General features: G+C 40.7%; 1 protein-coding gene across 1 annotated transcript in view; it reads left to right on the top strand.

The window, feature by feature from the left end:
- The window catches only part of LOC134212290 (neural cell adhesion molecule 1-like), a 1,103,894-nt gene that overhangs the window by 786,582 nt on the left and 289,683 nt on the right, over positions 1-27,629 (top strand). Inside the window, exons 4-5 of the mRNA XM_062690003.1 lie at positions 23,264-23,378; positions 23,869-23,962. Of these exons, the coding sequence (XP_062545987.1) occupies positions 23,264-23,378; positions 23,869-23,962 (209 nt within the window). The remainder of the gene's footprint in view (positions 1-23,263; positions 23,379-23,868; positions 23,963-27,629) is intronic.

Genomic DNA, 27,629 nt, shown 5'->3' with positions numbered 1-27,629 from the left:
TTGAAAGACTCAGCTGATCAGCTGAAACGTGCAATTGACCGTGAACCAAACCGCGGGCTGCTATGGCTATGGCCGATGACGTTACACTCCTAGCCCAACGGCGCTCTAATATGCAGAGTAAACTCAACGACCTTCGGCAGGTTTAGTCATCAACGTCAATAAAACCAAATCGTTGGATGTAAACACGGTAGCCCTTTTCCAGTTTCACAGTAGCCGGGCAATCAGTGAAGAATGTTGTAAGCTTTCAATATCTTAGTAGCCAAATGGCGTCCGAAGGAGGTACCAAGATCGACATAGGCGCACGGATCAAGAAAGCAAGGGCTGCCTTTGCAAGTTTAAGAAATATCTGGAAAAACAGGCAGAAAAGTTAACTCTAACGTGAAATCTGTGCTGTTCTACGCCAGCGAAACATGGTGTGTATCAGTGGAGAACATTGTTCATCAACAGATCTTCTTCTTCTTCAATGGCATTCGGGACAGAGCCACCTCGCAGCTTAGTGTTCATTAAGCACTCCCATAGTTATTAACTGCGAGGTTTCTAAGCCAAGTTACCATTTTGCATTCGTATATCATGAGGCCAACAAGATGATACTTTTATGCCCAGGGAAGTTGAGACAATTCCAATCCGAAACATGCCTAGACCGGCACCGGAAATCGAACCCAGCCACCCTCAGCATGATCTTGCTTTATAGTCGCGCATCTAACCGCTCGGCTAAGGATGGCCCCGGTATATAATTCTGGCATGGTGGCCACACAGCTTGATATCAAACAACGAGCACCATCGTCGTTGTAACCAGAGGCCGATAGGCCGATAGATATTCGGGATCGGAAGTGGAGCTGGGTCGGCCACACTCTACGTAGGGGTGGAAACGAAATCTGAAAACAAGGAGTTCCTTCAAAAATTCACTCCTGGATTCCACTACAGATTTAATCAGGCGTTCCTTTAAAGATTTCTCCAAGACTTCTTACTGTTTTTTCCGAAGAAGTTTATCTTGGAACAGCAGTTTCTCCCAAGTGTTCTGGGATACCTCAGAAGTTTGTTAGAAAATTTCATACAGGATTTAACTTGATATTCAATCTAGATCTGTGCGTCGATTGAAATTTTATCAGCAGTGGCGTGATAGATCATTTTCAGCCAGCGGCGGCAGCGTTACGCCGTTGGTGAATGGCGATTGCGGGAGTTGGCGCGATTCAATATAATGCATTAGGAGTTTTCCGGGATTTATCCGGATCTTCCACTAGGAATTCCTCCGTAAGTTCTTTTTGAAATCCTACACAAATCCTTCAAAATTTTCTCTTTAATCCAAAAGTTTGTACAGAAGTTACGGGAAGAGGCCCTCCACGATGTCCTTCAGCATAACTGGGCACATTTCAGCTAGCGTTGACGGGCCTTTGATCTTCGCCATCATAACCCGGTACGCGTCACCCCAGGGATTGGCAATCAGCACGTAGCGCACTAAGCCTCTCGTTCCACCAGTAAGCTGGACGCTGATTCCTCTTAGGCTCCAGTTTTCGTGGCATTGCGGCATCACAAGTCGTTGCCGTTGTTCTCGAAACTGTTGTCAGGTCGAAGTGCCTCAACAAAGAGCCCCTTGCTGAAGTCTTCCACTTCCACTCAAGGTCTGCTTCTCGGCACAGCTCTTTGCAGCAGTCTGACTTACTAACTTTGATGGTCTGTTTTAATGTGGGCTTAGTTTCCCGGAACACCGCCTTGTGCTCCTCTCTCTCTGGTTCCGTCCTCCCTCTCTGTTCCCACCTCCTGGTTCTGAAACAAGCAGCACGTAGCGCACTGAGCCCCTCATTTCACCAGTAAGCTGGACGTCGATTGCTCCTCGGCTCTAGTTTACGAGGCATTGCAGCGACACAAGTCGTCATCATCTTTCTTGTTAGCTCTGCTGCATTCATGATCTCGGTACTGCTGTCCGATCGAAGTGCCTCGACAAAGAGGTCTTTATTGAAAGCTTTCGTCTTCCACTTCCGCTCACTGGTCATCCTTTTCCGTGTTTCACCATGGTTGCGTTGGCCGATACGATAGCGCATCGCCTGGTGGTCGTCATGGGTGTACTCTTTGCTAACTCTCCAGATCATGTTTGTCGTCAGTAAAGGACTACAGAACGTGATGACAACAACAGTCTCTCTGAAATGTGCTTGCGAAGCTTACATTGCACAATCATACATCTAACTTCGCTAGAGCTTTCTGCAGGATATATCCTTTTGTGTTGGTCACTCTACTGCCTACTGCCCAGGCATTGAGTCAACTGCTATGACTACTGAGTCAGTAGTAGTACAGACCTTCACCCGATGATCAACTGATCCAGCGGCCAAACTGTTATATGGCTGTGATATTGCTGAACTGTTTCTGGGTACTCCTTGAAGGTGCATAGCAGCTGCATACGAAGGCGCCATTGGTATTGACAATCACGAAGCCTTCTGCTGTTGACTGCCACAACAGTTGCTATGCGATCTCGCAATGTTCCAGATTAATCTGAATTATCTCCACTATTGCTGACCTGCGATCGATGTAGGCAGGGCTATTGTAGCCGCCCGCCTGATGATGATTTCCGTCCTCTGGAGTGCAAAGCATGCACTTCGGTCTTTGCGTGAAGACAGATGTGCTGTCTCCCCACATTTCCAATACATGTGTAGGGTTTGATTAAGTTACCATCAGCGTGTGATTATATATTAATACCTCAGCGTATCAATCGGTGAGCAGCAAGCCATGACTTAGCCTCTTCTTGTCACATCTCCCAGCCGGGCACACGCACCCACAAAGAGCCGCTGTTATCGCCACACAACATGTCGGATCTGTCCGAACCTTTGCAAGCCCCTGCCAAACATTTGAAGCATCTTCCATCCGTCAATTTGCTATTTTCGGCTTCTTTCGGGACTTGTTTAACTCGCACCGTCGCTCCTTCTGTTGCTGCTCCTTATATTAATGATTTAAATGCACAGTTGATACATAATACTCAGCTCTGACAAAACCGAGCGCAGGCAAGATGGGCCAATTTTTGTTTAGCCCGTCAGTGAGGAAAAATACAAAAAAACTCAGAATAATCCAACTAGCGGTGATAGTGCCTTTCTCGTGTATAAATAAGAAAACACATAATAGTAACAAGAAAAGCACATAAAAGGGGTCAAAATTACACTTTAGGGAGATAGATTCAGTCATTTCCATCAAATTACATTTATTTGCGTTCATTTGAATGCATTGCAGCAGTTTAAAAAAACAAATCGCTTCTGTATTTTGTTCTCCAAGAGGGACGCTTGGGAAAAATGGAGGAAAATTAATGTTTTTTAATAACTCCGGAACGCAATGGCCGAATAGGCAAATTTTCAATAGCGAAAAATTAGGAAGGATTTTTTGTACACACACACAAACATACATACACACATACAGGCATCACCTCAGTTCGTCGAACTTAGTCGATTGGTATATAACACTATGGGTCTCCGATCCTTCTATCAAAAGTTCGGTTTTGGAGTGATCCTATAGCCTTTACGTATACTTAGTATACGCGAAAGGCAAAAAATCGAACGCAAAAAAATTCTTTGTGTTCAAGGCAGCGATATGAATTCAATTTTTGTTTTTCACAATGTGTTTATTAGGCAATTAAAACTCACCAATTAAAATTGATTATTTCCAAATTATATCATTATAGGTGTCAAAATTTTTCCCAGTTCACCTGTGCCCTGGGGAATAATTATAAACAATTTTCCGCCCAAGTTCCCCGAAAAGTTGGTCTTCTTCTCTGACACACATTCTTAGGCGCTCCAGAAAACTGCAGCCTCTAAAAACGACAGCAGTGACACATGATTCCAATCGTTGGGCCTACCCGAGGCACGGGTGATAAGCCTCGCGATGAAAAGCTTTTCCGACCCAAAGAGGGATCGCTACGCCAACCGATGACAGGTATAACAAAATGTAAATTAGCTACCCGGTACGAGGAGACACAGTCGGGAAAATATTTGCTTGCCGACAGCAAGCCGCTGCTTGAGTCAAAGGGATGGAACTTGTTGAACAAAGTGCCACAACTCACCGACAAAGATGAGACAAACTGTGGGAAAATAGAGCAGTGCCGGGGCCGTCTTGGAAGTCGTCAGTCACAAAATATCTTCGCCTCCCCGCTTGGTGGTCCCATGAGATAGGTACAGCAGCTTTACATCTACCGCGTCGTATCGGCAGTAGGTGCAGCAGCGGTGGGGCCTGATGATGGTAGAATTTCCGAAAGGATACCGCCAGGAATTAAGCAAACACACAACCCAAATCAGGATTTGAATAATTTTTAGATCTTTCTTCTGTCGTCCTCGCTTCCACCAGAGTCAAAGTTCACACCGTTTGGTCCCGCAGGAAGGTGGTAAGAAGAGCCGTGGGGATGGCACACTTCGGAATTCGTCAATCCCTCATTCCTTTTTTGGCGGCCCAAGTGCGGCTGGGTGACCTAGAGAGCATCAAAATGGAATAATTCTCGTGCATATTTGCGTAAATCAAGGATAAACGCTCTCGGGTGGAAAGGGATATGTTTGTAAAACAGGGATTTCATGAGATTTTACCGGATCGGGTTCGGGTCACACCGATATGGTTCGTGCGATCCAATTCCAAATTTTATTTCGGTACTCGAGACACGGGTATGGGACATTATTTTCACACTTTTGCCGAACTTAAGAATGTAATTTTACCCCATAGAGAGGATGGTATGTGTTCGCTGTTCAGCTTATATCAATGTGTTTTGATGATGGAATCATAATAGAAGTCATAAAAGTAGTAGAAATAATAGTAGTTGTTAGAAAGGGTCCCTTCACAGATGAAGATGAAGCATGTGGCTACAAAGAAAAGCATGTTAAAGGGTGTTGAATTCTTGATTTGATCCGGTATAAGATAATTTCTAGAAAAGTATGTTCTCATTTTCAATAAACATAGATTATTCGAATCATTCGATTTTATATTCCATTGCCTAAATAGTAATTTAGACTAGAAAACGTGAAAACTCTTAACGAACACTGTACTTCGAAAAGGCAATTTCTTTATTGTGGGATGCGATGCCATCCAAGGTGAGGATTTATGGAAATGGTGTATCTATATGAGAAATATTTAATTCGTTCACATATCTACTAGTACTGCCGTACTAGTACAAGTGAACCCCGTCTATTGATAAAACGAAACCGAATCGCAAAATAAATGGCCAAACTTCTACCACTCGGGCACCCTTTTAAAACATTGTTGCAATTCACTGGACCGATCTTGTCATCGAACAAACTTTCAACCACTACTGTGGGTCAACGGGATTGGCCATTTCCCACACTTGAAAATGGAGCTGCATTTTCTTCTCGCCGGTAAAGCCAAAGAAAGTCACAATATCGAAAAGATGCTTGAACCAAAATCACTATGAAATCGCCAAACCAAAGTTTGTACAACTCTCGATCTTTTTTTTCGTGAAATTTCTACTTCTCTTACTCGCTGCGCCCGTCAGATGTCTTGGGGGAATGTGATCCAATATAGCTCTACAGCAGAAATAAAGCGAATGACGTACCGAAATCCGTTTTCGCAGAGATTTATTAGGATGAGAGTACACATTTCTGTAAACATTCGGGTAGTCGATTTTTCTTGGCTCGTTCATTGCCAAAGGATGCTGAGGATTGCGATCCAAGCGGGGTCATGATGTATCCCCATTGGCACATAGCTATTTATCTGCGAGTGTATCAGCGCCAATATTAGGGGCGAGAAAAGTGCCACAGGATGTGGCCCAGGGTCAGTTCCCCGCCACCACCGCCGCCGTTCATGTGACCGGCTCTGGTATCGGTGCAGTAGTCCATAAAAAGAAACGACGACGAGATTGGTAAACGAGTCGAAGCAGCTTTTCGTTCGAGGTTTATACTCAATTTCTTTTTTTTTCTTTTCTTAGTCTCTCAATGGGTGATTGGTGAAATCCTTCCCCGGTTTGGAATGGAATTGGCTAAGTGATTGATTGAGAGAAAAGTTGTTTGCTAGAGTTTTTATTTGCTATGGTTCGTTGCAGTTCAAGAAAGTGACACACAGTTATACAATTGACGGTGCAATAGAATTTATTGTCGAAATATTCTTTATTTTCTGTGTTTGTAGAATGAGAAAATCTTTTAATAAACGTGAACCAATTATTTATAGCATAGCATATAGCATGGTAAAATTTTCATTTCAACGACTGTAGATACCAGAGTAAATATAAAAAAAATCAGAAGGGTTATGTACAAGACACAACCGCCCAACGTAAACTACGTAACTACGTTTGTTAATTGAGGATTGTAGTGCCATCATGCATGAATATTTTTAGAAAATTCATTTGATTACTTATGTCACTGGTTTCGAACAAAACTAGCGTATCTTAAGATATGAAAGTTGTTGGATACAATTGTTTAAAAAAATTATTATGAAAACCCAAGTTTAGTCCTCAGTGGTAATGATGTCTTTCTTGGATCCGAATTGCCTACATTTGGGTTTTGAAGCATTTGATGAAATATTTCAATAGAAGAAGCCCTAGGGAAGCATTCTCTTTTCCGTTTGCAACATTTATTATTCAGAAAAATTCCAATCATAGGCATATCTTATTTTTCGTGCATCACTAGGAATCATAAAATGTCAATCATGTACCAAAACCCAATTAATTTGTTTGTGGTGCGCGCGAGTAGTAAACGTTGCGGACGGGAAAAGAGGGCGTGTGTGTTATTACGATCTAACTCTCACTATCTGGCAGTGTCACCAGTGTTGCTAAAATCTCAAATTCTCAAATCCCATCGGCGATTCAAAGCATGCGTGAGTCAAATCCCATCACAATTATGGCCGAGAGATTTGCTCATGATTTGAATCGCAATTTGCATCATTGCATGATATTTACGTGTTCTTCATTGAATTAACTATTTTTCGTTAAAAACAATGGCTAATAATTATATATAAACAAAACATACGTCTCGATTGCGTTTTGACGCTTTTTAGAACGAAACCATGTTTCGGTGAGTGAGCGATGCGATGCGATACTGGCCGAGAAACTCAAGCGCGATGCTTCCCCTACAGAATCGCAGGCGATTTAGCTCGTGCATGAAACCTCGATGATTCAGATTCGAGTATGATTCTACCAACACTGAGTGTCATTATGGGTAAAATATTCGTGCAAACATTTTATTAATATCATTGCAAGACTTTTGAATCAGGGAGCAAGAAGGTGATAGCTCTATTCCTATTGTATCTCATATAGCCCGTTTCAAGAACGTATGCGTTCCGAAGCTTTTGTCGTGTACAATAAGTACCGCATTATTGCACCCACGTATTATAAAAATATCTTAAGTGCATTCACACTTCCTGAATCAAAGTTAAATCCTTCTGATTCAGGCGCGCATTTAATTGGACAAAATATTATTAAGCCGATATAAATATTTTTTTAAATATGTCTCACCCACACCCCCCCTCTTCGAATTGTTTTGCTCAAAAATAACAACTTGAGGGGCATCAAAAAAAATTCCGGTAAATTTTGAGAACTTTCAAAACATTCTTTAACAAATCCGATGAGTATTTTTTTTTTATTTTTTTTTCCATTTTAATATTTATTTTTTACTAGCAGACCCGTCGAACTTTGCTTCCCCTAAAATTGATTTATTCTCTGATTAATTCTCGAGTTATGCAGAAATTTTTGGTTCATTTGTATGGGAGCCCCCCTTTCCAGAAGGGGGAGGCGTTGCAAACCACCACAGAAACATATCTTCTCTTCCAAAACCTCCACATGCCAGATTTGTTTCCATTTGCTTGATCTCGAGTTATGATGTTATTGGTGTTTCATTTGTATAGGAGCCAGGTTTCAAAGAGGAGAGGGGTCTCTAACCATCTTAAGAACCTTCCACGGCCCTAAAAAACCTCTGCATTCAAATTTTCATGCCGCTCGATTCAGTAGAAGAAGAAGAAGATTACCTCCTCCCCCTTGACTTTGCGGAGACCATAATGTTTATGTGTAACGGCTTTATTAGTTTTCAGTTTGCAAAAAAATGCATTTTCCGTTTTTTAATATAAATTGATTGCATTACTAGCAAGGGCATTGGCATTGATAACAATTGATCATCTCATGCCTGCACAAACAGGCTCCTATCAGCATCACTTTTTATACACCATGCACTACATTACGCATTTTTGTTACATTTCTTTCGACCGCGGTCATTTTTCAAATTCGTTTATTTATTAGGCTCAGTTGTGTATAACACTCTGCGGAGCCACTATCATGTTTTGTAGTATTACAAAAATTGAACTTTAGAACAAAAACTATTCGTGATAAACCTCAATTTGGTCCACCCTTAAATTGTACGCTATTGCTATCCTCATTTTGTCGTCTTCTATTATTAGTTTACGCTCGTGTTCATCCTCAATCCATTCGTACGTCGGTACACTGAACCGTCTCTTTCCGAGTGGTAGGTCCGGCGAGTGCAGAGTGGGACTGTTGTCTCTCTCGCTTGTAGAAGGGTTGAGCACATCGATTACTACATCTGATTCTGATGAATGCTGTTGCTTGGCTTTTGTTTTCTTTGCTTTCTGTATCAATTCCGTTTTGCACTGTTTATTACCACTATATTCAACAACGCTAATCCCCGTGGCTGTTTCGGTTTTCTTCTTTGCACCCTGCATCGTAGTGTCGGGTTTCACTATTGGCATCTGCTGTTTCGCACTCTGCTTTTCTTTAAGCACCGGGCAAACTTTTTTTACGTGTGCTTCAGATTTGCAAGTAAAACACTTAACTTTCATTCCATCGTAATGGACTCTACCTTTACGGTGATGGAAATAAAGCACCTCTGGAATTTCTTGTTCTATGTCCATGTAGAGTCCACGTACTCCAGTGAACATATTCAGCTGGTATTCCGCTGGAAATCTTTCGCGTACGGTACGTTTAACCTTGCCGAATTTGGACAATACAGCAGACACATCGCGATCTGGTATCTCCGGTGGCAAATCGTAAACCCGCACATAGCGAGAATTTCCTGCCACGGACATGCGAACCTGAACTTTCTTCCCATTTGTGTAATGGAAAGGAAGCATTTCACTATTGTTCTCCAAGGAGTACTGCATGGCATCTTCGGTTTTAAACCGAATGAAAACCGATTTTTCGTCGGAAATTTTGTATGCAGTTTCCATCTGCGATTGATCACCGGTTAGAGATTTCACAAAGCGGCCCATATCCGCCAGAGAAGGTTGAGCAGCATTCTCGGGGAAGAGAAATGCTAACGTGCTTTTAACCATTGCTTCACTGCACATTCCGACCGGTTGGTAAAATTACCGTACACGATTGAACAAAGCACCGAAAGCAAACGCGCGAGTGAACCAACAACGCGTCTGTTCACATAGAGATGTGATCGTCCACTGACCGCGGTCATTGGTCCGGCTCCATTATTCTACTTTTTGTGCGAAACACCGCACAAAAAGGAGAGTCCAAAAGCCAACCGCTCTGAACGGCGACGGCCGAAACGAGACTCTTGCGGACAAGAAAAGAGGGTGCTGCCAAAATGCTCCGATACCCTATTTTAACATTCATAACCCAAAGTTTCAATATAATTGACAAATTGGTAGAGAATTTCCGAATCGATTGATATATAAATCTCAAAAATCCATCGGAAGATAAAGGCGCTATTAAAGTTCAAAATCTTACATGATTTCGTGACGGTCTCGAATTTGGATATTTTCATTTGTCACCCTGTATCCGAGTCTTTCCCTTAGACGTAGTTTACGTCAAAAATGTGTTCGATTGAATGACAACATGACACAAATTTGAGTAGAATCTTTCTAATAATTTATTGCTAAAATTGATTTATTTATGTAAATTTTTATTCTTTCAAAGAAAAATTTGGATTTTTGCCTTTCCCATATAAAGATGTGCTCGACTTGCGATTAACGGCAGTATACTAAGTAAACGGAAAGGCTATAGGACCGCTCCAAAACCAAACTGTTTTTAGAAGGCTCGGAGACCCATAGCGTTATATACCAATCATCTCAGTTCAACGAATTGAGGTGATGTCTGTATGTATGTATGTGTGTGTATGTGTACAAAAAATGTGAGACAAACTTTTTGTACTTAGCATTATCCGATTTTCTCGCAACAAGTTGCATTCGCATATTGTGGCCTAGTTAGACCCTATTGAAAATTAGACCGATCGGACATTGCGTTCCGGAGTTATTAACAAAACATAGTTTTTTTCCAAGGGCCCCCCTTGAAAAAAAAAATTAAAAACAGATAAAAAATCTTTTTTCGGGAGTTGCTAGAGTTTTGGCATTGAAATGAATGCTAATAAATGAGATTTCCCTAAAGTGAATTAATCTGTTTTTTTTTTATAGAAAAATCTTTTTTTTAAACAGGCTAGTCATATGGCTACTGCTTCTGCCTCATACTCAAGACGTCATGGATTTACACAAAAAAGTGTTCACGAATCTGTGAGCAAGAGACGGTGTATTTTGAGTCACAGTTTCGGGAACAACAGTCAAGTTTCCTGGAACATTCTGGAAAACATGATTGGTGTTCCCAAAACCGTGAATTAAATCACGGTGTTTTTTGCCAGGTCACGAATTCATTGCTCCACAAGATGGCGGTATGAGCTCGTGCACAAAATGGCCGGATTAAAGGTGCGGCGGGAGTGGCGGCTGGGTGGAAGACTTCCGTATTTCGATCCTCGAGAGCGTCCGGAATACCGTTCCCTCGAGCTAGTAGCCCACTTTCCCTTACAACCCGGCTTCACGTACCTTTCCGATTCACCGGGCAATGGAACCAGGAAAAGGAAGCAACTAACTCCTGGCTCAGGATCGGTCCAGCGTACGATAATCAACGACGTACGTTTAGACTCTCCGTTCAGCTACCGCGGAAGGCGGGCCTTAGCGGACACACGAACTCGAATGGTCGCTCTGCGACCTACAAGAAAATTGACGGGAACCTCAAACTGACTCCGCTAGCCGCTTTCCAAGCTCCAACCCGTATAAAAAAACGCCTTTCCGCTGTAAGTCCAACGCGAATGCGTCCAGATTTTCAAATGGCGATAGCAGTTTGGCGCCTTCCTAGATTTAAGCAAATGGTTGAAAACGAGATCTATACTTTCAGGAGCTTCATTGCCGCACTCACTGAAGCAGAATACCACTTTGTTTAGCAGAGACACAAACCGTACGGAACATTTTACCTCCCAATACAGTCAAGTAGTCAGGCAAAGACGTGTTGTATTTTGGTCTCGCTTTGGACTTTGAATCGTCAAGCCGACTTAACAAATTCTAGCATTATTTTGCCTAAAAAGATAAAAACGTCCAAAGCTGAATTAGTTCAAATGAAATAAAATATATACAGAAAAGAACAAAAGTAATTGATTTACAATAATTAAGCTTTAATTCAATCTAAATATTATTTTGTTTAATTTAATTACAATAATAAAAACTAAGCTCAAAATTTATTTACAATTGATTTGGCTTAAAAAATAATAAAAACGTCTAAAGCTTTTGAATCACTTTTAAATTTAATTCGCAATATCCGTCGAACGTTACAAACCAAATAAAAATTATTATGAGTAGTACTATCTGGCAACACGTTGTCGAGGAACGTGCATCTTTTTTATTTACATCATTTTTCTACCACCCCGAGAGAGAAGGAGAGTATGATGTTGAGAGATTAGTTAAAATATTGCGTATGCCGAAGTGGCATGAGGTATGCCGGAAAAGCCATCGCTGTGACTGAAATGAGTGCTGCATCTCGTTAATTTAAATCAAATAAAAGCTTTTTAAAATGATGTTAAGCAAGAATAGGGAGCCCTCCTTAGCCGTGCGGTAAGACGCGCGGCTACAAAGCAAGACCATGCTGAGGGTGGCTGGTTTTGATTCCCGGTGCTGGTCTAGGCAATTTTCGGATTTGAAATTGTCTCGACTTCCCTGGGCATAAAAATAACATCGTGCTAGCCTCATGATATACGAATGCAAAAATGGTAACCTGGCTTTGAAACCTCGCAGTTAATAACTGTGGAAGTGCTTAGTGAACACTAAGCTGCGAGGCAGCTCTGTCCCAGTGTAGGGATGTAATGCCAATAAGAATAAGAAGAAGAAGAAGGTTTCGTAAAAAATAGATCTTTGTAAAGGACATTCTGTAAGACTATTCTCTTAAAAATCATTACTCGCTTAACTTTTCAAAAGGACCTAAGTAACATTTTTTTCATGAATTAATTTGAATACTGCAATCAATAGCTTTCATATTATTCTGCTGATTCCGCTATTCTAATTAATTCATAAAAAAATGTTACTTAAGTCCTTTTGAAAAGTTAAGCGAGATTACTATTACAAAACAATTGTTTGCTTTAAGAAATCCCAACGTGTAAATTTATGACAAATGTAAAGCTTCTGATTTTTTAGAATTTAATGGTGAATCGCACATTGGCAAATATATTACTAAAACTGTCCAAAGAAACGGAGGAATAATTATATAATAAAGCCATGATTTGTAATAAATTCAAGAATTTTGTAGAACAACGACTTTTATGAGAATAAGTGTTTTTGAAACTTGAAAGCTTGAAAATCATTCAAACATTGCCAAAATCTAAACGATACGAATAGCAATGTCCACAAGACTTGTAGAGCACACCAATTCCATTTGAAGGTTGTTGCGATGATTTGCGATGAAATTACTTGAGCAACCTTGAAATGTTATCTAAATTAGTTGAAAATTTGTCTGAAGGCTTATTTTAGCACAAAAATTGTGATTCTTGGCTGACCAGCTGAATTTTCGATACTTTTCAAAAACATGAAAACATGCTTCTACCCTGATTTCCCTATTGGCAATTTATTAAATTTCAAAGGAAAAATTGCTATTTCTTTATGGAAATTTTATTTCTCTGCCCTTCAAAAAAAATCGGAATTTAAGTTGTTCTTAAAGTTGTTGGTTCAAATGCTCTGTGATAATCCAATCCATAGAAAGGCAACCATTCACTTTAAGCAACTGCTGTATAATAAAAGCCAATTGTTACATACAAAAGAGTCATCCGCATGAGCGCACTTCTATGCGCTAATTGCAAAACCATAAAGTTGCAATAAACTGTTAAGCATTATGGCCGCCACCCCACGAGCTTCTGCTAGTGAAAATCGACCAAACCCGTTCCTGCTCTCTCTCAAGCCTGGCCCCAGTGACACAGTAATGTAATGATCATTTCTAACAAACCCCATGAGCCATCATCCGACCAAAGAAGGAATCAGTTGACGTTGGCGCTGTCGGTAGATATGAAGCTCTTTGGACTAAACTAAAACGCAATACCACCACCCCCAGTGGGTGTTCATCGTTCTGGTTACCGTGTGTCCTTTGCTTTCGAATCTTCGGAGACCGAAAAGTGAACAAACGCCACCAAGATACGACCAGGAAAGCCCCAGGGCACCTCATCCCCATGGATTGGAACACTCTGCCATCGCATCGCTGCCATTGTCGCAGTCGTAGTCGTCGTCGGCAGAACAAAACCGCATGCAGTTGTTACCGTCGTCATTAACGTAATCTGCCTTGTAGGAGGTTATTGTACATTTACATAATTAAAACATAACAAAAGCGACAACCGTAACCGAAGCTAGTGGGTTGGTGCTTTTTTGTCGGTTGGCTTGCGTCAAACGTTGTAGTTGTACCTTTGCCGTCTCTGATGATGGTTACCTTTCACCAGACACAGACAGCCTTGGCATCATCCTCATCAAGGTGAGCAGGAAGCTGGATGAAGCAATATCTGGAAAAATAATGGGAAAAGCCAACAATGAATTCGGACTAACTGGCCTTCTGTTTGTGTTGTCGATACGAACTGCCTTGGGAAATGAGCATTTCCAAAGATTGGTAATGCGTCTTGTGAGAACTATGCCTAGCATTATATTTACTAACGAACGTTTTCATAGTGGAGAAATGCATACAAATAAGACTAAATGCAGACTTGTTTCTTGTTCGCTTCAATGGCTAGGGTAAATCACTACTTGGGCCTATGGACCCGGTTCCCGGCTCACTGCACAGAAAACTAATGATTTATACTGTTTGGAAGCCGTAGGTTTATTATTGATAATTGATCCAATTTCTAGAAAAAAAAATGTAGATTTCAAAGTTTCGCTCTCCGATGCCACACCACTGAGCCGGAGTGATTCTTTCCACTTTTACAAAACGATCATCAAATAAACACCTACCTGAAAATCGCCACAGTGCTCAATACAATCATTGCTTCAAGCTTTTACTCACCACACCATAATGCTAAACACACGCACTTCAATCTTATCACTAGAACATATCACTAGAACTTATATAAACATACTAGAATACATTTGAAAATGTATTCTCAAACCTAACAAAAATTCACCTCGGCTCAAGAACTTCAAGCCGCACCGTGCTGCCAAAAAGCCAGGATTATGAAAATGATCCTTCATCGTTAATAGAAAAGCTGTCTAATACGTTGACGCTATCATGTTATTTATAATTCTCTCGATTTCAAAAGGTGAAAAAAATATTGTTTTTAAGTATTTGGAAGAAATTTGGATGAGTAAATATATCTTCTCAGCCAAATAAAAATGATTATGAATAATACCATCTGGCATCTTGTTGTCGTGGAACGTGCATATTTTTGTTTACGTCGCATTTTCTACCGTCCCGAGAGAAAATGAGAGTAAAATGTTGAGAGATTGAGTGAAATTTTGCTTAGGCCGGGAGCTGGTTTTATGTATGCCGGAATGTTGGAAGGGATCAATGGTGCGAATGTTTAGAGGTAATCATATTGCAAGAAAAGAGAAAAATTCTAATTTTGTGGAGCAAAGAAGAAGAAGAAGCAGACTGAGTGTCGGAAACTTCAAAATGGCATGCACTGTACGAAAAGTGTTGATATTTCTCGATATCAAGAAGATTCGAGAAATCTAAAATGTTTCAAAATCACATAAATATATGACAAAATGCCTTCAAAGTACCATAAAACTTGTTTAAAACATATAGCGGCATGAAACACTCGTTTAAAGTTGCATATTCTCGTTGATTTTAATAATCAACATTCACACCGAAAAAATAAACCAAAAATTTTTACCGTGCAACAAGTGATTTGACGTTTGCGGAACAGCTTTCCGACAGTCGACCGTCGGACCCCGGTTCGAATTTTTCAATCTTCTCGCAATACCATCTACCAGAACTGCGACAACAAACATAAGCTGCGAATAGCTTTCATAGTGATGATGGGTAATATGCAAAGGTGGTGGCCAATCAATGAGAAAATGTGCTGGTTGAGGATCAAAAGCCGGTTCTTCAATTTCAATATAATCAACGTCCATAGCCTACACTCCGGAAGCACTCCGCAATGCTCATGTGCTGTATTTATAGTTTTCAACCTTTAAAATCGACTGGTGGCGTTATTGATTGGGAACATTCCGAGATTAATTAGTCACAAAGTATTAGGGGGTTCGTCGCTTAAACCACGTTCAAGTTATTTTTATGTTTGCATGATCATAGAACTTTAAAAACTATTTAAGTTAATCCGATATTCTACGTTATACACTTCGATATCTGTATGACCCATGAGTGTTTTTCGAGCAAAAATGGGACTCCCAGGGGAAACGGTAGATAGAGATATTGAAAAAATTTCCGCAGCATGTATGCATAACAACATATGGAGACGCATGGTACTGGTACATTTGTGCATTGACTCATCTTGCGACTTAGTTTTTTTTGCAAATTTCAATACATTTGTTTATTATAACGTGTAGGTGTGTACATCAATCCAGCATGTCCATACGATATCAGGTCATTAAACCGTAGGCCATTAAGACGAATGGTCTTTCCGTAACACTTTGAGTATGTTATGTAGTATGTATGTTTGAGTATGTATCACTTGAGTATGTTTATTACGGTGTAAGATCTACCAAACAGAGCCCTAGCTTTATCTATTTCATCGAGCTAGTGATAATATTCATAGTATTCAGTCCTCGCTACCAAAAGCATACAATAGATACAATAGACCTAATAACTGGTCACAGTGGCACATCCGAACAAGAAAAAAAGCCGAATGGTCATTAGCCCGAACGGTCATTAGGCCGAATGGTTATTAGGACGAACGGTCACTTGGCCGAGTGAGAAATGAGAAGTGAGAAGTTAGTTTTTCTTTCTTCCTTCGTCATTCTTCTTTCTTCCGTCTTTCTTCTTCTTTCCCTTTTTTCCCTTTTCCTTCTCTGTTTTTACTTACCTCCTGTTACCTCCTTACCAACAAACATTGAAAGCTGATTAAGGGGTTATTTCATTGAAACTAGTCTTTTTATAAAAAAAAAACTAGCTTATTCATCGCTCTTTGTAGGATTATTTCTTCTTACTTCTTCCTTCTTTCTCCTTTTTCCTTCCTAAGTAGCATTCTTGTCATCAACGAGTTACTTGAACCAATGTATGACAACAAGCAACTCAAAGGTGATCAAATTTGGTTGCATATGAGTTACGTTAACTTCTCTACAACATGTGTGCTGCTTGCGAAATGAGCTACTTGGGTTCCTTCTCCTTCTTCCTTACTTCGTCCTTCTTCATTCTTCTTTCTTTCTTTTTCCTTCTTGATTCTTCCTTCTTCCCTTTTTTCCTTCTTCCTTCTTCCTTCTCTCTTCATCTTTCTTCCTTCTACCTTCCCTAGCAGCACACATGTCCCTAATAGATTACTGCAACTGATATGTGACCAGGTTTAGTCACAATCAAGTTGCTGCAACCATTTTTGACTAACTTGTGCTGCTCGGGCTTCTTCCTTCTTCCTCTTTCCTTCTTCCTTCTTCTTTCTTTCTCCTTTCTTCATTCTTCCGTTTTCCATCTTCCTTCTTCCTTTTTCCTTTTTCCTTCATCCTTCTTCTTTCTTCCTTATTCCTTCTTCATTTTTGTCTTTCTCGTATACCAAGTATACGTAGAGGCTATAGGATCATTCCGGTACCCAAATTTTGATAGAAGACTCGGAGACCCGTAGTGTTATGACCAATCGACTCAGCTCGATAAATTGAGATGTATATGTTTTTTTAATGAGTTATGACACTTTCGTCTGCACTTACTTGCAAAACTGCGTGGAAACATTCACCAACGGCCTGCTAGGGCGATTGGGCTTTGGAGATCACGCTTGCTAAGTTATCTTCCACAATTAGGTAATCTTTGCTTCTATGGAAACTTGCTTCCACCTTGGTGGGAGGAAAAACCTTAACTAAGGGAAAAAAACCTGCTTTACTTGTTTTGTTACCTTGCTTCCCCTCGGACCGTAAAATAAACTGTCTACTTTATCGATTCTACCATTCGAACTTTCCATCTTTCCATCCTATGCGTGTCTTTACCTAAGCTTCTCTGGTACTACTAATATCACCTTGAAGTGACTGGTGTCTCGACAACTTTAGCAGCTGTACTCGGTCTCGTCCCAACGGCGAATCTAAAGTACTCCGACAGAGCCCCGGCGAAGGAGGTTCTTCCTATACCGACGCCAACCAGCCGAATGCCAAGGTCAGTCCAGTGATGCCGGGGAAGCAGGGCGTCCGGTTCACTGGTACCCTGGCACTGGCAGTGGATGTAGCCAATGCCGATGGAGAGTTCCCAGACGAAGGAAGTTCTTCCGATATCGATACTCTTTGGTCGTTACGCCATTTCTTCTGCAACTCGCATAAAATCCGTGTAGCTACCCTGTCGACTGCATTCCACGTGCTTTCCTCTCGGCACATTTTTTCTATCGCGTTCTCTTGGTTTAAACCGACGTTAGTAAAACCTCGACGTTCTCACACTCCGCGCAAAATGACGAAGCAGCATGCCCAAACCGATGTAAATACTTCCTGACGCAGCCGTGGCCTGACAGGAATTGTGTCAGGTGAAAGTTTACTTCGCCTGTTCATTCACGTTGACAGGTTTAGAATAAGTCGGTGGGTCCACCTTCCATTGTCCGTACTGTCCCAATCATACTGCCACCTCTCCATTGAACGGATTCTCTCCATCTTTCTCACGTTTCTCGTGTCTTTCCGCTTATAGCACTCCATATCTTCCGCCAGGCTGATGCAGATAGGGACTATCCCGGCGATAACGCATACTGCCTCGACGATATCGTTCTGTAGGCGCTCGCGACTCGTATGGCCATCAGCCGGAACGCACTTTGTAGCCTTCTACGATTCTGCTTGGTTTCCAGCGCATTATCCCAAGCAGGGATTCCATACCGCAGTATCGATGACGAGACACTAGCTAGTAGCTGACATCGCCGACTTTTTGCAGACGTAATCGACGTGGCTATTGAAATTTAGCCGGTCATCGATCATCACTTCCAGATGTTTCAGTGATCGCTTCGATGCAATCGCATGATCACCAACGACGATCTCCATCGGCTGAATCGCCTCACAGTTGCTGACTAATAGCACCTCCGTCTTACGGTGAGCTATTTGCAGTTTCACTCCGTTCATCCAGCTCTCGATCATTGCTATCACCTCTGTCGCCAACACCTCTACTTCTTCAAGTGTCTCACCCATCACCGTTAATGACACGTAGTCCGCGAAACCCACAATTTTAACTTTTCTAGACAACCGCAGACTCAGGACTCCATCGTACATTCCGCTCCAAAGAGTTGGACCGAGAGTGGTGCCTTGAGGAACGCCCGCCGTAAACCGCATCGACTTACGCCCTTCGTTAGTGTTAGTGTTTATTTTTTTTTTTTTTCCTTCTTATCGCAGAGAGGTCAATTTGGGGTGCACGCGGCATAATCATTCTTTATACCAGCCGTGCAGAGGGAAGCAGGCGCGAAGTCGACCCTTCCCAGCTTCCGAGGACATAGGGCGTGGTAAGGCCACATGGAAAGCCGGCAATACGCTGACACAATACCATGGTGTTCTTCTGAAAAAGCGGGTCACGATGTTCGGTGCTGCAAGGACACGTAGCTAACCTCGAGGGTGCGTTGTGCACTGGCCCCCTTTGAGGCATTACTTTCTGGTTGTACCGAAGGGACGATGGGCTTGGCGACAATGAAAACGGTTTAGCAGGTCGGGGATGTAGTCCTGCCTCGCTCGTTTGCTGTTGGAGGTAGTCCCTAACCCCGCAGTTCCTGGACAACCCAGGATGTCTGTTGAGCAGATTCCCCCTCCATTGCTTAGGAAGAAAAAACACACACACATACACACAGACATCAACTAAATTCGTCGAGCTTAGTCGATCGGTATATAACACTATGGGTCTCCAAGCCTTCTATAAAAAGTTTGTTTTAGGAGCGATCATATAGCCTTTACGTATACTTGGTATATGAGAAAGGCAAAAATTAAAATAAACAAAAGAGAGAGAATAAATATAAAATCTCTCAAAATAATGCGGGATTTATATAAACCTCAAAGTATTTCCGTAAAACCAAAAAGGTATTAGGAATTTTGAACATAAAAACTTACAAATTTCCATGAAGAAATCAAAGAGAAAACTTTAAAGAATAGTATTTCTATATATAATTGAAATTAGCAATAAATAAGTCAATTAATTGCATATTATTCGGCAACTCGGCCGTACGAAAACCATTTTTTTGCGGTTAGCTCTCTTTTTTGCAAATTGAATATCTTTCGGATGCTTGATTTGCCCAATCTCCACATGTGCTTTAATGTTGTATATCCACAGCCAAGCGAGTGCACATTGTTTATTAAACGAGAGGATCGCACTCCATGCCCCCAGTAACGGACTGGGCGGGACGGTATAGAATGCGAATTCAATCGCACTCTGCTGTGCCAAAGGCTTGCTTGGCTATAAATAAGTGCTAAATTTTCCACAAACTAACAAAAAAAATGACGGAAAAAATGGGGTGGAAATATGAAAATGCTCATGAGAAGCTACCATTTTGATTCACATTTACACGATTTAAAATGCTTTAATAGATCAATTGTTTCCATCGGGTAGCGAAATAATAGAACTTTCATATAAGTGCTTAATAATCACATTTTATTGATTGTAACAATCACTTATGATGTTGACACAACCCTGTCAAACTTTGTCTCAAATGCCAAACACGCATAGTAAAATTGTCTCAAATTCCGAACACTTTCGTTCATGGAAAACATAAACAGTTTTATTGCTTTTTTATGGAAGTTCCTATTTTTGTATTGCTCATTATTGAAAATTTTGCAATTTTTTGCAGTCTCTGTTGATATCTTTATGCAATCTGTATTTCTTGTTCATTGAAAAAAATTGAATTTCTCGTGTACCGTCGTGCGGGGCTTCTTTTGAAAAATCGGGGGCTACTTTGGACATTTTGAAACAAGAATTATAAAGAAAACTACTCTCAAATTGCCATTGTCACCATTCGGCTGTCTTGTTAATAGTTGGATGGCAACTTTTTTGTTTCGAATTTGGTATTATTTACTTTTAGTTTCTTTAGAAAATCAAAAATCCAAAGTAGCCCCCGGAATCAAAAGAAGCCCCGCTCGATGGTAACAAGAATTTCATTTGAAACTATTTCGAGTCATAATATCCGGTTTGTTTGTATTTGTACGATGCAATATCATCATAAAGCATTACTGTGGTATTTCTGGAAAACCATGCTACCATACTTACATCAATTTATCCAGCTAATCTAATCTTCTCCTAATGTTTCCTTTTTGCCTTTCTCGTACAACTAAGTTGTACCAGAAGGCTATAATTTCACTCCAAAAGTGTGTATGTGTGTAGCCCATAAAATTTTATTTTGTTAAACGCGTTTCATATAGAAGGGCTTGACAGATTCGAGTGCAACTGGTTTCATTCGACGGAGCAAATTTCCTAGTTGGACACTATTGTTTTTGTTTTTTAAATAAATCAAGCAGTTTGAATTATATTTTCATTTTTTAATCAACAAAAACACAAATTCACATTGAATCATTAATCTATTTAGCCGTGGCGCAACCCACGGTAACCCACGGTAAGTAATTTTTAAGCAACGTACTAGAATTGCACCAAATCCTTTTATCGCCGAAATGTAGGCAATAAGCACTGCATTTACAACATTAATTCGAATTCAACATATTGAATCGAGAAAGGCATCATCACCACCGGTGGATAAAATTGGGTTTTTGTAGTAACATTTAAAATGTGACTTCGAAGCCAGTGTCACATATAAAGATTTATCTTATTTATAAAGATTTTTTAATATTTTTTGATAAAGATATCTTTATATAAAGATTAAAGATTTTTTTGAAGAAATAAGACTTTTCAAGATTTTTGTGCATTTTGAAATTTAGTGTTATGTTTTTTTTTCTCATTTTTGGCCGATACTTTAATCCGATATCATTACCGATAAGGCAGTTTTCACTCAGTAAAATCCGTCAGTACCAGATGGCTATCGCTTGACTCAGTAGTCAAACGGAATGTTGATCGTTTTTCAAAGCTTATCATGTACTTTTATTTCTATTTTATTTCTGTGACAATTATTTAACTGCCCAGCGCCACCGTCGTCACCTCTACGATCCCATCCCTGGTACTGAACAGAATAAAAAAAACACGATATAGACTTGATTGATATAAGAGATAAAAGAACAGGCAACAATATCAAAAATTTGCACCGAAATATCATTTAAATATCAAGATATGCTATGGATAAGAACAAACTAATGGCACATGATACTGATCTCTTATTATAAATAGCATAAATTGATCTCCTCATGATATTTTCATGCAAAATATTGATATTGTCGTTTGATCTTCTATCTCTTATATCAATCATGTTCATATCTCATTTTACTATCTTATCAACATTCATTATTCAGCTATTTTCTTCTACTCGGGATGACCTACTGCTTGTTAATAAAGTCAATCGTATTTTCCAATCGGAAAGCCCTGAGTATACGAACATGTACAGTGAAATTAAATAGCTTTATCTGATTATTCTTTCCAACATCTAGAAAGATGAATTTCTTAAAAATATCATAGACAAATGGCTTTCAAAACTTTGAACAACATCTTCACGAGAAAATGAAGACCTACGTAGGGCTAGCGGCAGATAATCTGGCAGGACCTCTTGATTAACCGCTGAAGGTAACTTTCTATTCTCTCGCATGTAATTTCTATGTGGAGTTGGTGAAACAAACAATCAAACTCTTGAATGATCCCGTTCTTAAGACAGCTTGACTCATCGATCCAAAGAATTTGGAGAACATTACTAGTCTCAGTTCGATCCTGAAGAAGATTCCAAACTTTTGCGGAAGCTCAGGGGTGCAAATCTTTGCAAAACTAATCAGATCGAAGAGCAAGCCGATACGACGAAAAGTTGCGAGACATCGCTGGGCGGTAAACGGCGAGAAGGAAAGCTGGCATTTCCATTATTAAGAAAGTTCATCAACATTTCTATCTCATCCCTCATTCGGCAGCAGCTGTCAAAAGGCTGTTTTGGCGGAATAACTTTATTAAAACTTTGGTTAGTAACCGACTGAATATATATATGGTATACCAGCATGATTAATACTATTTTGCGTTAAAAAATGTTATGTTAAAAAGAAAGGCGTTGTCAAGATGGCTTTAACGTTGCAATTCAATTCAAAATGCAAAAAGTCAAAATATTCACACTACAAACCTGAAAGGTTTATAACTTTTGATCACCTTGATTTGCAATAAATGGGATGGTACAAAAATACCTCGAAACTCGTTTCAAAATATACTCTTATTACAAACATCTACCTGCTTCTAAAAACCCAACAAATTTAAAAACATTTGTATATTTTAAAAAAAGTGAATATTTCAGCTATTAAGCACATATTCAAGTTTAAGCCTGGAGCACAAAGACCCGTTCGCCAATCAACTCGTCGAATTTGACATGTTTTGTTTTTGACGAATTTGACTGCAGTTTATCCACGGGAAAATGTCACATTTGACGGGCGAAATGACGAACGATGGCATGCGCTTCAGCCTTAAGTACATAAAGATTTTTTCAAGATTTTTTGCTCACAAATAAAGGCGAAAAAGATTTTTACGCCTGAAAATGAAGGTGAGGTTCGAAAAATAAGTGGCAACACTGTTCGAAGCTGATACTCATCGGTTCATTCTATTTGGCAGTTGATGAGATGGAAAAGCGTAGGTGTAATAAATCTATTTTCAGTTCAAGTAGCAAAGCGTACAATGACTGCCCCATTGAAAATAGCACATGACTAAACCAAGTTGTACATTCTGAATATATAACAGAACGAATTATCCGCTTGTTTATGATCCAAAAAAAATGTCACAAAATAACAATGAAAGTAACTCACTGCTCTGAATCTTACATTACTATATTTCATTCCCAAAACAATTAAAACCCTACAATAAAACTTCACATGTTTTCTCTTCCTCTTTCAGCTTCGACGTTCGGGGGAAGCCTTTACAAAAAGCGAAGCACTGGTCAGCACCGGAAAGCTTCGGGACACGGGCCCATTTCAACACCGACACCGACCCGGCCACGCTGGACATTCAGGTACAATCAACAGACGCCACTGCAAAATCAGTCATCCCACATAAAGACTCTGTTTGTTCACATTCCGTCCCTGCTTGTTGAACTTTTTTTTCAGTATTTCCCTTGTCGTTGTGTCCCTTGAGACAAGTTTCCTCTCTCGGAGATCCGCTGTTGACACACAATTTATCCTGCAAAAATCCTCACGCCAAGCAGTAGCTTTTAGCGGCGCTCAAAACCTGCTGACAGTATCACCCAACAATAAAAGCCTCGGCCCCTTGAACGACGAGCTCTTAGTGAAAAGAGCAAAATATCCCAATTCCTACATTCCTCAGCCCGGACCTACCAGACGAAAAAAAAACCGACAGAACGTTGATCATGACGAATTTTTCCGTGCTTTTCTCAGCTGCTTCCCCCGAAAAAAGAATAATTTTTCTTCCTATCTTTTCCGGTTTCGTTCCATGCGGCGTGCCGAACTGTTTTCCACTCTTCGCTTGGACAAATATTTGCTTAGGATATTCGGCGACATGACGAGGGTGTCTACCGCTGTCGAGTTGACTTTCGTACCAGTCAAACGCAGAGCTTCCGATACAATCTCAGCATCATCAGTAAGTACCATACACATCCCTACATCCTTCTACCTATCTATCTATCTACTGCCGAAGCCAAACAGCAGATTGACGAGAAGGACGGCGACAATGACGAAGGAGGCCCTCAAGTGCCTAACTCAATCTCATTCACTCAGGCCGCCGCCGGATGAAGCTGCATTGTTCCCCGAGCCAGTAAAAACGGCGGATCTGTGGTGGAACGTTTATCTTTTGCTTTGAAGTTTTTTTTGTGGAACGGATTTTTTAAACGACTGCAAAAATATTAAATTAAGACAAGAATGTGAAAGCCCAAATTTCTGGCGAGGCTCGTGGGTAAACTTTTGATGCCGTTCATTTTCCTTTCTCTTCTGGTTGTGATTTGGTGTGATGGAAGGAAATTGATGTGCGGATTTTTGCTTTCCAGTGAGCCACTTCAGTCAGTTTCAAACATAATTTGATTGTTCCTCATGAGATTATTTAATCATTGTATTAGCCACGGCTAAACATGTACGCCGGTAATATTATCGCAACTGTAGCAGAATGGTATAGAGTAGGAGGTCCCAGAACAAAAAAAGGCAAAACGCCTTCTCAGTATTCCTTAATGTTCATCGTGGTTGGGATGGACGTTACTAAACTATGCCCAAAACGATGTGGGATAGGTGAAAAAATTGTTAAAATAGTAGAAAAATACAAAAAATTACGGTATTCCACCTGAGAATAAAGCATCAAACGTTTTGGCGAGACGAAACTCTTGAGCAGCACTAACCTATGATGTACAAGACAACTACACGCACTGTCCATCCAGAAAGAGGTTTGCTGACCAGTCATGCGTCGTTCATTAGAGCTGTCAGCTAAAAGGCGTTTTGTCTAGCCAAGAGTTTTCAAAGTAACAGAACCTTATTGATGGTTCTCAAGTCTTTTACCAAAATTGATTCTGATTCCTGCTATTGGTCACAACATTAACATAGTTTTCATATTTTGCATCCAAGCCTGAAATGACCTTTCAATTGTTGATTGTTTTTTTGTATGAAATTTTACTGAAAAGACACGTTTCTGTTGGAAATAATAATAACTGCACTAACTGGCGCCTGCTTCCTACCCATCTTCAGTCTACACACTACCTGATCCAACACTCCTCCTTAGTGTACACGTCTTGCTAATATCCTCGCTCCTCCTAACATTGAGCCAGTCGTCCTGAGCTCCTCGTCTCCAAAACAATGTCTGGTCCAATCCGTTGTCCGTACAAAAGGCCTTCCATTCGATGTTTCTACAACAACCTCTCCAGCACATCCGCTTTTACAAGTGGCCCAACTCCAATCCTTAACCACTCCTGGCCCATAACCTGTTAGAGTGCAGTCATTGGCCTGCCATTTGTGTTTTCTTTTAGATGGGATTCCCTTATTTCCAATAGGTTATGGATTTAGTGCGCTTCCACTGCACATTTTCCGTCTACAACGAGGTGTCGCACATTACCGGATATTCCAACAGAAAATAGATTGCTTCAATAGAGCAATGTATGGAAAGTCAGCAACAGTCTAAATCCAATATATATTCAAAACAATAGAAACATTCAAGCCAACTTTGCCCTACAGAGAACGAGTCTTTTCGTATTCTGCGAACATCTGTAGCAAAAAATGCGCACTCCACTTTTCGTGAAAAAAAAAACATGAATATTATTTACTCCTTGAAGTTGTATTTAAAAGAAACAATTTCTTCTTCTTTTTTCTTCTTCTTCTTCTTTTTAAATATGCGCCACTCACCCCCACACCAAAGAGCTGGATATCATCCCCCTGCTAATGGTCGCATCTAGTTGCCATTCGCGAACATGTTGATATTTACAATAATAACAAAACTCGTAAATTGTGGGAGGTGTGACGATAAAACAATGGAAATTAACTTTCCCAACTTAACTGAACATTAATATATTGGAATCCAGTGGAAATTAACTTCATTTGAAGTAATTGAGCTTCTGCCTTTTTGGAATATGAATTCCACCCTGAACATTTAATAAAATCGTTTTCAAATCAAACAATTAGGAAAACAATGGAAAGTCCCGGGATCCCGGGATTTCGAGAAATATGCGAAATATTTAATCAAAAATGGGCAGGAAATGAAAACTCTACTTTCGAGGGAGTAATACTAAGGGTATGCGATAAAAAACTTTTTCCTAACGAAACGAAACGAAACGAAATTTAAAATGTCTATATTGATTCGGATCGAAACGAAACGCAATATGGATTTGCTTTCGAATCTTCGAAACGAAACGAAATCAAGGTTCATTTGATTAGAAATTTTTCGAAACAAAACGAAATTTAATTTTTTTTTCCGCGGAATTTTGATTAAATTGGTTTTACATTACGTACGCAATTCGGATTTCACTTTTTCAAAGACAAATAACTGTTTTACCATATACAGATGCGCTCGACTTGCGGTTAGCGGCAGCATAGTCTTATATAAAATCAGCTCGACGAACTGAGCTATTGTCTGTGTCTCCTTGGCATATGGAACAGCTGTTATGGTCAGTATGAGCTAAATGCAATCATAAGTAAAGAACTTTTGGCAATTTTAATGATCTTTCAACCCGTTCTGGATTTTTTTTTGAAAATTTCATGCGAAGATCTAGAAATGCCGACAAATCTTCAATGTTCCTTGTGGAAATAGTCAAAAAAAAAACATAGCTTGATTAACTGTACACATCTTAGTTGCTAATCATGATTGGCCGAGAAACAACAAATATGCACAGCTCCCCAATTAAATAATATTCTTGGGATACAAACAAGTTATTCTTATTGTATACTTGCTTTAGAGTTTCCAATTCATGCCCAATAACGATGCTGGTCACGTCCTTACAGTCAATTTAGCCTCTTGAAAGAAGGCTTCCGAGCCAATTGAAAAAAGGCTTTTGAGCCTCTTGAAAAGATGCTTCCGTACCTCTTGGAAGGAGGCTTCCGAGCCTCTTGGAAGGAGGCTTCCGAGCCTCTTGGAAGGAGGCTTCCGAGCCTCTTGAAAGGAGGCTTCCGAGCCTCTTGGAAGGAGGCTTCCGAGCCTCTTGGAAGGAGGCTTCCGAGCCTCTTGGAAGGAGGCTTCCGAGCCTCTTGGAAGGAGGCTTCCAAGCCTCTTGGAAGGAGGTTTTCGAGCCTCTTGGAAGGAGGCTTCCGAGCCTCTTGGAAGGAGGCTTCCGAGCCTCTTGGAAGGAGGCTTCCGAGCCTCTTGGAAGGAGGCTTCCGAGCCTCTTGGAAGGAGGCTTCCGAGCCTCTTGGAAGGAGGCCGGCGAGCCTCGTGAAAGGAGGCCTCCGCCCCCCTGGCGCGGAGGCGTTCGAGCCTCTTGGAAGGAGGCTTCCGAGCCTCTTGGAAGGAGGCTTCCGAGCCTCTTGGAAGGAGGCTTTCAAGCCTCTTGGAAGGAAGCTTCCGAGCCTCTTAGAAGGAGGCTTCCGAGCCTCTTGGAAAGACGCTTATGAGCCTCTTGGAAGGAGGCTTCCGAGCCTCTTGGAAGGAGGCTTCCGAGCCTCTTGAAAGGAGGCTTCCGAGCCTCTTGGAAGGAGGCTTTCAAGCCTCTTGGAAGGAAGCTTCCGAGCCTCTTAGAAGGAGGCTTCCGAGCCTCTTGGAAGGAGGCTTCCAAGCCTCTTGGAAGGAGGCTTCCGAGCCTCTTGGAAGGAGGCTTCCGAGCCTCTTGGAGGAGGCTTCCGAG

The sequence above is a fragment of the Armigeres subalbatus genome, chromosome 2 (assembly GCF_024139115.2).
Source record: "Armigeres subalbatus isolate Guangzhou_Male chromosome 2, GZ_Asu_2, whole genome shotgun sequence".
Lineage (NCBI taxonomy): Eukaryota > Metazoa > Arthropoda > Insecta > Diptera > Culicidae > Armigeres > Armigeres subalbatus.
This window is presented reverse-complemented; position numbering and strand designations above follow the sequence as displayed.